Here is a 15,495-nt window from a genome sequence, read left to right on the forward strand (position 1 = left end):
AGGCCATAATCTGGGGCCCCCCCCCCCCCCACCTGGCTGCGCCACTGTTCAAGTGGTAGCACATCTCATCTAGAGCTTGATAAACGAGTTATAATGCCTCAGGAAAATCCAAAGGCGGTTCACCATTGGAAACTACCTCAGTTTCTGGAAAAGATGTCTCGTCTTCAGTTTGAGTCGACCTTGCCTCCTGGGTTGATATAAAGCTGATCTCATGGGCTAAGGATAATCTCCGTTGAAAGCAATGGTTCTAAATTAAGTTTATTTGAATGTTTCTTTGGTTCTGTTTCAATTTGAAATTATACTTTATTTATTAGAACTACACCAGCGCTCAGGTTGAGTCATGACCCAAAATTTGGTCGCGGAAATTTATTTGTGGACGTGTCATCAATTTAACAGTCGTTTGCCTATTTGGTGGGTCGCTTTAATTGATCACAATACAAAAGCATATTTTTGAAAAAAATAAAATACAAAACGTTTTCCGCATGCAGGACTAGCGAAATGTATTTTTATAAGTACTGTCTTTTGGTACGCCAACTTTTGACTACCCATCTAAATAAAGATTGTTTTAACACAGTGAACAGAACTACACAAAGACGGAACTTGGCCTGCATTATTTGTAGGACAATCAAAATGTATATTTATAAGCTCTTTCTTTGGTTCATTAACTTTTATTACCATGAAAAATGTACGAATGTTAGTGACGATAAAACACAATACACTTATTGCAAAATAACCTAAATGTAGTTCCGTTTATTTCATGATTTAACAACGGATGTCTTCTGCCTGGTCTCAAATAAGGCATAAGGACAGGAGTGGGATGTGGGTAATCCCTACATCATAACGTATTTCCTGCTTGGTCGCTATTTATGGCTTATCATCTTTTCATTCTCAACAATCCTCATTAACCAGGGGTTGCATTTATGTCTTTACTTTATTTTAAACGCATTCATCAAACTTTTACGATGTTGTAAATATTTTGTTTAGTTCCGATGAGGAGCTCTATGAGTACCGGTACTTCGCTCAATGGTTAATAGATCTTTTTTTGGTCATTGGTTAATATATCTTTTATGTATGAGCGGTCATTAGGGTCAATATACTCTACTGCCTCTTTTATACTGCTGATTGATTAATAGATATTTTTAGGTCCGCGTCGCCAGTTTTGAACAAACGTGCTTGAAATGTTGTACACATAACCTAGAGGGGATTTCCAACAATCGTTCATGGCCCTTTTCTTTGTGAAGTGTATGCCTACCGTGAAATGGTAGAATATTCTCTTCATGAATTGAGATGTTTATTCTTTGGTTAATAAATACTATGCAAGATACATAAACAAACTATAAGAAATAACAACTATAATATACCGTACACGAATTGCCGGATGTTATTTTTATGCGAACCACGTTAGGAGCTCTTTATTTGTTCTCAGTTATTATTTGTTTTATCCAATGATGATTTAATTATGTATGCTTTCACTCCTATTTGCTTATTATTTATGTGTGTTAATCCTCTGGTCTTGTGTATAGGCGTATGTTACCGTCTTTCTTATATTTGTTTACATGCTAAAGGTCTGTGATCAAAAGTACTCGTTACCCGTTTTCAAATAATTTTTTAGGCAAATCTTGACCGTATCCTGTTCTTATTTATATATACATTTGCCTATGCAGCACCTTTCATTTTAGTTTCATATTGCATATTGTTATGATTAGGCCTATATATCATATATACAATAAAATTGTAGTAGTTAAACGATTTTTTTGATTTGATTTGATTTGTAAAAATATTTTAATCGTATACACTATAAATCGTTATCGAATCGTGCTAGCGTAAAAAAAACTTCTCTTATTTTCAATGTGAACAATGGCTTTTTAGCAAAAAATCTTCCTATAATGGGAAGACCCTTATGAACATATCTCCTTGACCAAGTCAGCTACGTGGAAGTGATCGGTCTGCCTTTTCCAATAACGAAGACAGAAAGCAGGCGATAGAGATGCCTGGCGCAGCCATCAGGGATTCGTGGGAAGATCTGTCGGGGAAAAAATTATTTAGAATATTTTCTAAGCCTGAGATAGTACGTCTGAGAGCCAGTTTTGGGCATCTAGAAGTGACAATCTTATTTATTTTTCTCAGCCCAACCATGGGGCTGAGTTCAATACTAGACTCACAAATAACTGAATGGTGTTCAGCAGGTATAATACTCTGGATTTCATCAGTCTAATTGTCACTTTGTTTGCCTGGGGATGGTTTTACTATGAATTAGGCTACTTCAGAAAAAAATAGATGGGGAAGAGAGAAGGGGGGGGGGGGATGCTCTTCCTGACCACCAACATCCTCATCTAAGGTCAAATAAATGAACCGATACAATGAAGTCTAGAAATTCAGCAAGCATTTAATAATTAGTACTGTTACAAAATATGTACAAGTTATATAAATTTGTATAAAGTAAACACAAACCTCAATTTTGAAACCACACCTCAAATGAGGGCAGGTGCTAAAATACAAAAAAATGCTAGAGTACAGTTCTGTGTTAAACACATTATTTTTCCATCACCCTTGACTACACAAATATTGTACTAATATACAAACAATAGCCAGGTCACAATTCAAAAGTTACCCTGATTAATTCTAAATTCTCTATTAAAAAAAAAATACAAATTTGAATATTCATATGCAGCATGTCTGCTTCTAAATAAAACTCACACAGTATCTGTGTATTTATTCAATTGTGGAACAGCCTACAGTTTCTCTCAATTATCTTTATATACAGTAGTGTAAAAATCCTGTTAAGTAATATTTGGTGCTGCTATGATATTAACTTAGAGTTACTCCCTATTATTATTACCAAATGTTTTTTTCATCCTTACTGAGCAATATTGAGTTAATATGATTATCATTATTTACATATTTAGTTTATTCATACAAGGGTACAGATCTGTTTTGAAAGGGGTAATGCAGTCGTGAGTCCACACCCACCTCAGCTCCAACAAATTTGAGGAAAAAGTACCTCTAGATGGCTGGAAATTAAACTATTATATAGTAAAATTCATTATCATGTACTTTGTACAGTGTTCTTTCATTAAAACCTGGGCCTTGATGCAGTTCATTTCAACAATTCAGGCATCTTCTTGACTTATGAAATTACTCTGCAGTCAAAAAGTGGGGGGTCCAACCCCCCTTGCAAATATGTAGAGGGGATGTGTTCCTTGTCCTCTTATGATCTGCACCCATGTGCTCATACCAAATTGGTACATAAGTACAGCAGAAAAGACAAAAAATAATTTATGATGCATAATATATTGATGTATATTGCACAATTCATAAGGCAACTTGACTTTTAATACAATTATGTTTCTTAAGGAAGTTAGTATGTTTCACAACAGAGTGCGGTTATTAATTGTGACAGGGCGTTTATTCTAGACTAACATATGCAAATATATGTATAGTGTCAATATTTCTAATCATCATAATTGTCAAAAGTGTTATAGCGCCAAAATTCATGGAATGCAATGATTCTGTAGACCTGCCACAAGTCCCTTATTATTATTTTTTCTCATTCTGGACAGCGCCACCAAGGAGCAAGTTAATTTTAAGACAATAATAATAATCCGAAAAAAAAAAAGAAATCGAGTATGGGATGCCAAATAAATTATGTATGGTGCACAATAAGGACAATAAAAAGTGAATAACCCAAAAATTAGGGCCTGGAACCCAGGCTATGACTGCTGGGGTGTGACATTGATTAAGAGTGACTATCATTAACACCTATTTTAAAAAAACTTGATTTTTATGTGCATGTTTCATTTGACCAAATATACAAAATTAGAATACTTTGGCACGATTACTCAACTCCCATTGCATACCATCTCCTGGCAGCTTCGATGGCCAAGGAATGATGACTGCCAGAAACCATCTTCTCCCAAATACCACTTGCATGTTCTCTTTGATGCCATAATTGTACATGCTGCTCTTGTTGTGTGCCTCATGTGGAGTCTGTCCGTTCTTGATGTTGTTCAAGGCTTGGTAAAGCAGAAAGCCACATCCCACAGTGTACATCAAACACTGGTACATTAGGGTCAACAGGAGAAGGGCATACAGTGGCACTTTACCGAGGATGAACCGGCCTACAGCGATGGGATACAGGTGACCTAAAATGTCTCTGGAAAGAGGGGTACCAAAGTGGTCATGAAGATAACTCAAGTACAGTAACAAACTATAAAATGCAACAAGAATGGTGTAAATTAGGAAGGAAACATAATATCGATGATTGTAATGACCAATACATTTTCCAACGAAGAAACAATGGGAAATACGTTTCAGGACACACACGTTGCAAATTGGACAATGATGACACCTCGGTGGTGAGTCCAACCTACACAGACTGCAGTAAGTCCATTCTTTCATTGAATCACTGGTGTACATTGGAAGCATTGTTGTCTCCTCACCTCTTGATGATGTTTTAGTGAGAACTTGATTTCTATCGAGTGTTGATTCCTTCAGCAGACATAATAGGTAATTCACCACAAGACCAAGAAGGATGAGAATGAATCCAACCCGGTGCCACAATTGTGTGTTGACTTCATTGTGATATATAGCTGGTATACACACAAAATATGTTACAGATCCAACTATTATCTGCATCAAGATACAGTATATAGTGGCTGCTATGTTCATGATATGGAACAGTTTTAAAGTCTTTTTATCTGTCATTTTTTTGGGTCCACTTCAGTAAATTGATTGAGAACAATTCACATATAATTACAAACTGCAACTATCAAACTTGACAGGAAAGAGAGGCTTATTTTGGATGGCACTATGTTGAAGTATCATCAAACTTTTCCAAAGTTCTTCTAATGCATGCTACAGTCTACATATGGCTTGTGTAGGACCTGTTATGGAGTAAAATTAAAATATTAAATTTTGTTAAAACTATTTACACAACACAGCTCTCACAACACACTCACCAACCTTCCTGTAGTTAGCAAAGGTGATTTTTAAAATTTGCACCCTTAATGTCTCAAAACAGGTTTTAAAATGACCAAAAAACAAAAAAAAAAATGTTTCCAACTAGGCTCTCTTCTTACAGGTCGCCCATCATGATTCATGCCACGGGCCCCAACAAACAAAGGCCTCTCTGAGAGTCTCTGCCAGACAATCCTATTTAACTAAACATTCCTGCTCAATGCATTTGGGCGGATGCGGTAGTATTGGTACTATCTAGGCCCAACCCAGCTAGGCCTACCAGGGAGAATTAGTAGAGTCCAGTCGACCAGGCCCCTACTACTATAGACTTGCCACAAGTCTCTTATTTTTTATTATTTTTCTCATTCTGGACAGCGTCACCAACGAGAAAGTTAACTTAAAGACGGAATAAGCCTAAAAAAAAGAAATCGAGTATGGGACGCCAATTAAGTTAGGTATGGCGCACACTAAGTAGAGTGAGTAACCCAAAATTAGGGCCTGGAACCCAGGCTACTACTGCTACTAAAAAAGGGTTTCTGGACAAAACGGCAATAAGTCAAAACCGATCCTATTAATTAGTGCCCGGTAGCGCCCGGTAGTCCATGGTGGCACCTGCTAGCACCCGGTAGGCTCTAGCATGACGCCCGCTAGCGCCCGGTGCCATTAGTAAGATCAAGTAGCGCCAGTGAGTTTTAAAAAAACGTAGTTTAAGATAAAAAATATGTTATTTGCATATACAGAGCCTACTCTGATTTGTAAAGAAATTTCCCTCTGTGCTTTACGTAATCGCTATTAGGTAACAATCTTTATTAAGTAAATAATATTAGTAAAATTTTCAGTTCAAAATATTCTTTCCATTTTTATAGAGAGGGCCTACTCCGATTTGTAAAGAAATTTCACTGTGTGCTTTATGGCATCGCTATTAGGTAACAATTTTTATTAAGTAAATAATATTAGTAAAATTTTCAGTTCAAAATATTCTTTTCATTTTTATACAGAGGGCCTACTCCGATTTGTAAAGAAATTTCCCTGTGTGCTTTATGGCATCGCTATTAGGTAACAATCTTTATTAAGTAAATAATATTAGTAAAATTTTCAGTTCAAAAAAGCCGCTTCATTGTTACAGCGAATGCGTCACTTGCACACGCTGCTAAAGTGCCAGATGATGCATGCCCCCTCGGGAGCCTTTATCTGTATATTTATTCCTGATAGTTCTAGTATGCAACATTATTTTCTATAAATAAATATACTGTAAATATACCTTTTTTAAGCATTAAATACATGTCAAGCGCGGATCCAAAGTTTACCCTGGCTTTCACACAGATGGGTTCCCATATTGGGAGAGTGAAGAGAAGAGAGCTAGCTTGTTTTGTCGCTGAAGATAAATTTTAGATATTCGAAAAGTATGCACTTCGTGCATTATGAGACGTCTATTATTGAATACACTTTGAATTCATACTTTTTCCCTACTTTGCTATGGACAATTAATAATTATGATGATAAGGAGGAAGCTGTGCAAGATTAATTAACAGGCTCTTTTATGTGGAGTGTTAAGCGAGGCCCGTAGCCTACAGTACAGGTAAGTTACGGTTGGGAAGTTGGAGACATTATCGTCGTCGTCAAATGTTCAATGCACACAGTCGGACAATAGATGATTTATGATATCTGTTTTGTATAAAAAGTAATCTGAAACCCATAAAATATCAGTTCAGGCATTCATTTATCTGGACTGTCTGTAGAAAATATAACATATGAATCATACAAAATAAAAGAATTCAAATAAAATTAAAAATATGCAAAAAAACATCTACACTAAATCAAAATGAAATATTCACTGCCTGTTGGATCCTAGTTTTAGTATTGCAGGGGTTCTGAAGGCTTTACAGTATAACCAATCCCCGTATTTCTGATAGATTGCTGATTAAAATGTAAAATATTTAACATTTTATATTCAGTACATTCTCAAATGTTATGTAAATCTCATATATCCCAAAATGATGTTATATTCATGCACCGAGGTTACGTAGGAAGTTTAACTTAATAATTTTGATATGTTTTATGTTGAATAGTTTTTAATGATATTAATATTACAGTCTAATATGACCACAACATGAAGTCCTCTCCTTTAAACTTCTAACCTACTAAACTTTGCGTATCTCAATATACATATATAGTACACTCGTTAAATTAGTATATATATAGTATAGAGAATTTTGTCTGTCAATCTCAGATATCCAAATTTGAGGAGATTATTTACAAGTCAACTCGGCCACAAATCAACTCGGCCACAAGTCATTTACTGGTACAGTACTACAATTTGAAGGAGTAATTCATCGAGTATAAAATACTAATTCTTTAAGTATTACTACTGTATACTTATTGTTATTATTATTGCTGTTATTATTGTTGTCATTGTTGTTATTATTATTGTTGTTTTTAATACCGTTAGTTTTAATATTAATTATTAGTCTTAGCATTAACATTATATATTGTTCAAATTTTTGCTGATATTATTATTATTACAGTACCATATAAATAATAAATAATTTTCGATTTATTATTATTATTATTATTTATTAGTCTTAGTATTATTATTTTAATAATAGTAATTTAAAAAGTTACTGTTATTGGTGTTTTAATGGTATATTTCTCATATTATTATTATTATTATTATTAGTATTATTATTGTTGTTGTTGTCACCTTTATTATTGATATTATTACCCTATTATTACTAAGTAGGCCTAGTATTATAAGTATCATTATTATAGATTAACTTTTCACTAATAATAGGCCTAATTTTGTATATATAAAAACAACCAGTGCGATTTATGACAGTAGGCTTAGGCCTATCATTAGGCTGTCTCTTATACACATCTGGTCACTCTTTTTTGTGGTGTGTGTGTGTACCAAAAATTAATATGTCGCCCTCTGGAATCAGTAAACAAGAAGTCGGGTGGGTGGATTGGATGAATGAAGCTCATTGGATGAATTCACATAATAAGCAACATTTAAGTCAATTTTACAAGACTAACATGGACACAAACCACACATAACACGCCCCTCATGTAAGACCAATAAAATTGTAATTTTGGAAATATTTATTTTAATATTCAAAATCGAACAAATAAAATCAGAAGAAACATACATAATTTTGGAATGTGGTGCTGGAGAAAGATGCAGGGTATAGAATATAAGGACCTGAAAAGCATTATGGGTGGGTGTAGAATGGAGAAGAAATGTATATCTTTATCAGAGAATAAGAAACAACAACCCCGATATTGGATTGGATTTAACGCATCTCCTGTAAATATAGGATAAATATGGAAAATTGACGATTAAAAAAGATCGAATTGATAGGCCTATGTTGTACAACTGAATTTTCAAAGACACAAAAAGATGGTTAATGAAATAGGACTACAGATTTTTGAAAATTCAAAACCGGGGGAAGGGTGGGAAAGGGCAGCTACGCCCCTTTTCCACTTTCCTCCCAATTTTTTAATAGGCCTATTAAAAAATCATCTCATCCCATTGTGAAAAATCAGTTGCAGGCTTAGCGGGAGGCCTAGGCCTACTCGAAAAATTTTTTCCTCTGCATCTGGGGCCTGGCTTTTAATTGCATAATTCTGTTTATACTCAGATAAGAATGAAAACGTACGAATACACATCGATACGTCACGCACCTGACTAATTTCACATTGCACGGCCACTCACAGCATTTTCTATTGGTCTTTCCAGACTATCAGCGATAGGTTACCACAACCAGGGGTGGCGCCAGGATTTTCCCGACGGGGGTGGAGGGGAAGATTTCCCTTATGACAGCAAAGTGGGCGTGGTCGAGCGTCGCTTAAAATGTTCCGAAAGTGGCCAGGGGTCGGATCCCCCAAAATTTTGACAATTTAGGGGCTTCAAAGACTTATTTAATCGATTTTGGAGTCTACTGATATGTAGAAAATACATGGCTTTTTTTTCTCACCGACGAATTTTGGTTTTTTCTCCCTGACTTGGGCCCTGCCACCCCCTCCCCCACCCCCGGCTGGCGGCACCCCTGACCACTACCAAAGACTTTCGACTATCAGATAGGAAAATCAGTTATGCATCTACAGTATTTTGATACAGCGCCCTCTTTATTCATAGGTTTAGACTGTGTGTATGTTTTGTGATAAAATCATGTCATGTATTGCCACGGGTAAATTTGAAATGTCCAGCATCATTAACCTATGACTCTCAAAATAATTGATAAACCAATGGCATAATTATATCCTTAAAACTGATACACGAACTGGATTTGGGGATAAAAGTTCTGTCGAATATAACGAATGTAGGCCTACACTTTAAATAACACTTACTACATTCGATCAGTGAGATCAGCGATTCTCAGATTTATCGTCACTTAAAATGGATTATCGCTGCAGAATCAAGGGATGATTGAACCTCATCTATGCCGCCGAATTGTATATTTCAATTTATAACTTATCGTAAATAACGGATGGCGAGAGAAAGAGAAAGTTTGAGAGAGATAGTGTGAGAGAGAAAACCGTTGTAAAACTTAAGTTCTATACCGTACTGTATACGTAATTTTACTTTATATATTAACGTTGCAGTTTGGTATTCAAAACGGGGTTTCTTGTAGAACCATAAATATATATTTAAAATGTTATGTCTGACTAAATAACGTTGCATGCAAGTGTTAACGTTATTTTCCGACATAACTTCACGTTCACCTAGTGTTTTTAATTTGATCGTTCCCGAAATTGGCATCCATGTTGTCCATGACGATTACGATTAGTGATTGATTTTAGAATTTAGCTGAAATATAAACGGTAGTCATAAATTTTGACTCTTAACTGAGGTTTGTGGTTTTATACTGTTTATTGTGCCCATAAACGATCGTCAAATATAAACGTCATGATTGACAGGAAATGAAAGATTAACTTTTCACTAATAATAGGCCTAATTTTGTATATATAAAAACAACCAGTGCGATTTATGACAGTAGGCTTAGGCCTATCATTAGGCGTATCTAACACCTCAAAACCAGCACTCCAGAAAGAAGTCCACACCCGGCCGGGTGCTCTACTTCCATTCTACTGGAACTTTCTGAGTAGAAAAAAACTGAAAGATCCCATGGGTAAATTAATAGCCTACCTCATAACCCCACCTTCCTATCGCCTTATATGTATATTAATTAATAACGGTGAGATCACGGGTCTATCGTAATAAAGGACTGATTTACCGTACTGATTATGTAAACACTGAAAGCCTAATTATAAGACGATATACAGCTGGTGTAGGTAATTCAACATGATTAAAAACTAAAACGATGCATTGATAAGCCTAGGCCTACTACTAAAAAAACCAACGGTTCGTGCGCTGTTCAGAGGCGCCAGTGGAGGATCGGGGAAGGCTGTCCCCCACATCATCTCCAATCGGAGAGCTCAAACCATTCTCGGGGACAGAAAATATGATTGTTTTAAAAAAAATACTGTATATGATATACCGTAATAAAAAAAAAACCCAAGTTTGTGCGGACTGTTAAGTGGAGAATCGGGAAGTCGCTGTCCCCCGACACCATCTCCACTCAGAGAACTCAAAATTCTCGGGGAGAAAAATATCATTGTTATGTTATTTTCATAAAATACTGTATAGGCCCCTATATGGTACTCTAAAATCTACTAGGATAAATACAGTACCGTAAGCCTTTAAAATTCCTAAATTATTGTCTGAACTTCGACAGCTTTACCTCTGGACCTGTTTAAACTCTCAACTCGGACATCGTCCCAGTGGTGGCGGGTGCCGAGTCCCCTACGTGGTGGGGGAGGGGGATGCCCCGGCGAGAAAAAGTAGGCTGGTCCGGCCCCGCTCAAAATCTTGTGCTTCCAAAAACCTTCAAGCACTGCTTTTACACCACTTTATTCTTAGTTTTAATATTACTTTTTACAGATGATCGGTGTCGGGCCGTAAAAAACAAGGTGTTCTTTAGCCATTGTTGCTTGGCAGCATACACACATAGGCCTATGGTTTTTAATTCATTTTCGTGGGCCGCAATAAAAATAACTGCAGCCCGCTGGCCGCCTTTGCCCACCTGTGATTTAGGGGTTTCAAAGACTTACGCCCATGTAGGCGGTTTTGGGGTCTACTATATACCAGTATGTCAAAAATATATTTTGAGTGGGCAAAGTTTCCACGAAATAGATGGATGGGATTGTCGTGAATTTGTTATTAAAATTGACTGACAACAATGATGGCCTCCTCGTTGATTTACACTAACAGTGGAATTGTTTTGTTGACCATTAGTTTGAGCCTACTCCCCGACGAATAGACCTAATTGTGGTTTTCACCCCTACCGAGGGAGGGGCAGCTCTCCCTGAAGTGGGGTGGGGAGGGGGTGCCGCCCTGAATCGTCCCTACCCTTCCCATCGGGCACATCCCCGTTGGGCTCCTGACGCGCTACATTGGTAGGCTATCACATGACGATGGTTGTGTGCTTTTCACGCTTTCTAATTTTTTTAAATTTTTATGAAATTGATCTACTATAAATAGGCATAGGTCATTTTTTTTTTTGCGTAATATATCTAAACGAGAGGACTCAATGACATTTTGACGGAACAGCTTATGTTTGGTCACTGTGGTATAGTGATTTACTAAGGAACGTAAGCGATCCCTAATGCGCATCTCCCTGGTCTGGTTAGACGATCTGTGCAGACTTGTACCCAGTCATAACCTTAAAAGCAAATATACACAGCCAATCAGATAGCTAGCCGTGACTGTGTCACATTCTGTATTTGGAAAGGGGCTGTACTAGACCATTGGCACCGGTATGTTTTTGACGATTTCTCATTCTACCTACCAAGCATTAACGCGTGCCTAGTAACTGTTCTTTGATAATGCAAAGCAAATAATTACGATTGTTTGGTCAGTTTTTGTATTTTTATAAAATATAATCTATACCGACGTCCAGTGATCTGACGTATAGGAGTCTGTTTTATATACTCCCATGTTTGTTGAATATATTTTAGTGACATCTAAATGAAATAGAATGACACTTGTTTGAACGATATTGGAATAGAATTTGTTGTGCGAGCACTCATAATCGTTGAGCTATATTTACACCTGGTTGTTTAGAATCGCGACTTGTCTCGAGTAGGACTTACTGCTAGTTCATGCGTGTCGTGCAAGTTTTGTTCCGCTGATAATACTCATTACTCACGACATGAATTAGAGGTTTTACAAGGCAGGAAAACCAAAACAAATATTTTGAGTGGGCAAAGTTTCCACGAAATAGATGGATTGTCGTGAATTTGTTATTAAAGTTGACTGACAACAATGATGGCCTCCTCGTTGATTTACACTAACAGTGGAATTGTTTTGTTGACCATCAGTTTGAGCCTACTTTCCCGGCTGAGTTTTGGACTGTCGTGTGAGCCCTGCTATGAAAGGGAATGCGTGCGACCAATTTGTAAAGGAGGCCTCGTATTTGATGTATGTAATTGTTGCCCGGTCTGTGCTAAGATTGAAGGGGAAAAATGCGGTGGTCCATGGGGATTATTCGGTACTTGTGACGATGGATTACATTGCAAAGGTGGCCGATTTTTTGGGGATCATGTAAAAGAAGGAGTTGAAGACGATTTAGGTGTCTGTACAGGTACGTTTTTTCCGCCGTTTCTTGCTTGAGTAAGCCTTATTGTACAATGTATGATGGTTCTAAGCATGGTAGGTGCATAGGCTAATTTGATGAGAATGACGTTCACAATTATCTACTGTAGAACAATCATGTTCAAAAGCAGTAACATTTATATTCTTCTTCTTATCGAGTCACTACGTAGCTAGTGTGTATGATCTAGTTTACGTAATGTGGTAGCAGGATTTGCAGGTTGGATGGGTACCTGACATGGGCCGCGTCGTGAGCGCTCCTTCTGTGGCCGGACAGGGGACTAGAGATGGACCAGTACACCGGGGTAACCCCTTACTCTTCTCGAATGATGTGCTGGGTTCTTTAAAGTGCACACGAGCCAATTGTGTGCACTGGGCCTACGGTTTAGAGTCCTTATCCGAGAAGACTTGTTCCACCACCAGAACCATAGGCGAGCGTAGTCGACCTTATCCGAGAAGACTTGTTCCACCACCGGTTCCCCCCAACTTTCACTAGCGCTGCCACTATTCATGGTTTGATATTAACTAATATTTATGTCTTGATCTAGGTGCAATGTAGAGCTACTCTACATACCAAAGTGTAAGCCTTCAAATATTTCAAAATACAAACAGATTATCAAACAACTGGACGAGATTTTAAACCAGAAATGGTTGAAATAATCAAATGCTTTGTAAGTCCATTAGGAAATCAGGATTTAAAAACACCAAAACTGGTCTGAAAAAGTAGTCTGGAAGAGCACCATAGCAACATAACTGTCCGGTACGCGATATCAGAATGTACCCGGTATTTGACTTAATAAACAACTGTAGGCTACTGCTGTAGTACTACATTCAACACTCGGTACTCAAACTTTTATTTCTTCCCTTACAGAAGTTGCTTGAAAAATATTAAAATTAGAATTTTCAAAATATAAAAGCTGTTAAAATTTTTAGATTAAAACATTAGAATCACAATATTAATATGTCATATTAAACATTTTTTTTAAAAGTTAAAACTTGCTGTTTTATGCAGAGGACATTTGTTCATAATGATCTTAGTCAAGGTAGTTTCTTTGTTCTCTAGCACTAGAGTTGGAAAGGTCATCAGGAGATCACGAAGACTGCGTACAAACGCTGTTCTCTGGATGCAATATTCGTAATGGTGTGTGTCAATGCGACAATGATGTCCTTGAATGCGACAACCCCTTTGCTTATGCTAATTATGCTCTTTGTCAGGATGCCTTGTGGCGGATTGCCTCTGAAAACGGTAAGCATAGTTATTTCTTTTTCATATTGATAAAAGTTACAACAAAATATGCACAAAAAAAAAAAAATGGTTCAACCTAATTATTATATCTTTAATAATTCATTTACTGCTTTCTTGAAAACTTTAAAATTGGGGTGCATACGTTGTCGTTAACATAGTTCCACAGAAAATGGAATGTGACATGGGCGCGCAACAAATTGTTTTTATGATGATCTGTTTAGGCTGCCAATTAGCAGACGGAGATAGATTTTTCGGTCGACCCTCCTTGTGCCAGGCTTGCGCAATATTTGATATATTTTTAGTTGCATTCTGGATTGTGTTTGTTATTATTTACCGTAGTAACTGCTACAGTGGTAGCAGTGTAGTATGTGGACTGATTGTTGTCTAGTATAATCACATTACATCATCAGCTATATACTGCCCATTGAAGAGCAAAAACCTACCCAAATTGGCACCAAAGTTGCCTGTTATTTTACCTTTGCCCTCAGTTGCACCACACTCTGAACCTGTAGACTTCATCTCTCAACACATGTTCAATATTAAATCAAAATATTACTTTACTTAATTTGTTTATTCTGTAGCACATTTAAAATGCTTAAACTGAATTAACTTCAATAAAAAAAATCTCATTCTGAAGATATCATCAGCGACATTACAAAGACCAAGTTTCTATACTTGCTTTGTTTTTTACATTGACATCACTCAATTTTCAATTTCATGCTGTTTCCTCGAAGAACTGAATTTGCCATAGATCAAGGTAGTGTGTAATGGTTTTGTTTGGGCCAGGATTCCACAGTCATTAGGCCGTCAACAGATGTCATTACTAAATGCATGCTGCAATACTATTAGTCGTGACATCATAACATCATGTGTACTAGTTATTGGGCTTCGAAAAACGAAATTTTCTCTTGGAATTTTGTTTTTGCTGATTCAATCTTCACTTTGATCTTTTTTTACAATTACAGTACCTACAAAATTTACAGATAATTGCTGCATGCCATGCAATGCTACTAAATGAATTAACTCCATTTAGCATCCACAATCATCATAATTTCAATCCAGGCATAATTTACATCCACCAACAACTCCACTTGGGAGTCACAATCATCAGTTTTGCTGGATGGATCACACCCATGAATGGTATTTGTATATAAAAAAGGTGGAAAAAAAATAATGCATGAATTGAACAATGATCTATGAAATCTGAATTGAACTCAACAGTAGTTGAATTTAAACAACTCTTGTTAGAAATCAATGTAATTAATCTATTAATCAGCACACAATTTAGTAGTTATAAATATAATAGCAAATCAGGTTCATATTTAAGAATATTTATATGATAGAACCGTCAAAATCTCCCTAAAAAGACATTGCTTTTTATGTGTACTGTATGACTCAATCACACTTAGGAATTTTGTCTGAAGGAGCGTTCATAATTCTTTTATATTTATTGAAGTTATTTTATTATGCATTGTGGTATTATTGAGCACTATCCCTTTAATTTTGACAGCTATTGTGTCGTTGAATTTTTTTGACAACAGGTTGAACAATATAAAGCAAAGCATACTGTAGTATGCATTCAGTGTCTATCATTCTTGGCTCATCTTTTTAATAGTCTAATTTTTTTACCATTGACAAAAGA

The 15,495-nt window shown here is 36.5% G+C and overlaps 2 protein-coding genes across 3 annotated transcripts in view; one reads left to right on the forward strand and one right to left on the reverse strand.

The window, feature by feature from the left end:
* Window positions 1–2,366: 2,366 nt before the first annotated feature.
* On the reverse strand, window positions 2,367–4,704 carry LOC117104426 (palmitoyltransferase ZDHHC22-like). Its single transcript, XM_033245275.1, has one exon. The coding sequence runs from the start codon at window positions 4,702–4,704 to the stop codon at window positions 3,817–3,819; it is 888 nt and encodes a 295-aa protein (XP_033101166.1). The 3' UTR covers window positions 2,367–3,816.
* Window positions 4,705–11,769: 7,065 nt separating this feature from the next.
* LOC117104398 (cysteine-rich motor neuron 1 protein-like) overlaps window positions 11,770–15,495 on the forward strand; it is a 63,896-nt gene continuing 60,170 nt past the window's right edge. For both annotated transcript variants that reach the window (XM_033245235.1, XM_033245236.1), the window contains exons 1-2: window positions 11,770–12,599; window positions 13,671–13,853. In XM_033245235.1, the coding sequence (XP_033101126.1) occupies window positions 12,281–12,599; window positions 13,671–13,853 (502 nt within the window). In that variant the 5' untranslated portion in view covers window positions 11,770–12,280. The remainder of the gene's footprint in view (window positions 12,600–13,670; window positions 13,854–15,495) is intronic.

The sequence above is a fragment of the Anneissia japonica genome, unplaced genomic scaffold, assembly GCF_011630105.1.
Source record: "Anneissia japonica isolate Jap-2015-1 unplaced genomic scaffold, ASM1163010v1 scaffold287818_len932483_cov186, whole genome shotgun sequence".
NCBI lineage: Eukaryota > Metazoa > Echinodermata > Crinoidea > Comatulida > Comatulidae > Anneissia > Anneissia japonica.

Bases quoted from the DNA above. Each gene is read 5' to 3' on its own strand.
- LOC117104426 (XM_033245275.1), bottom strand. From the start codon at position 4,704: ATGACAGATAAAAAGACTTTAAAACTGTTCCATATCATGAACATAGCA.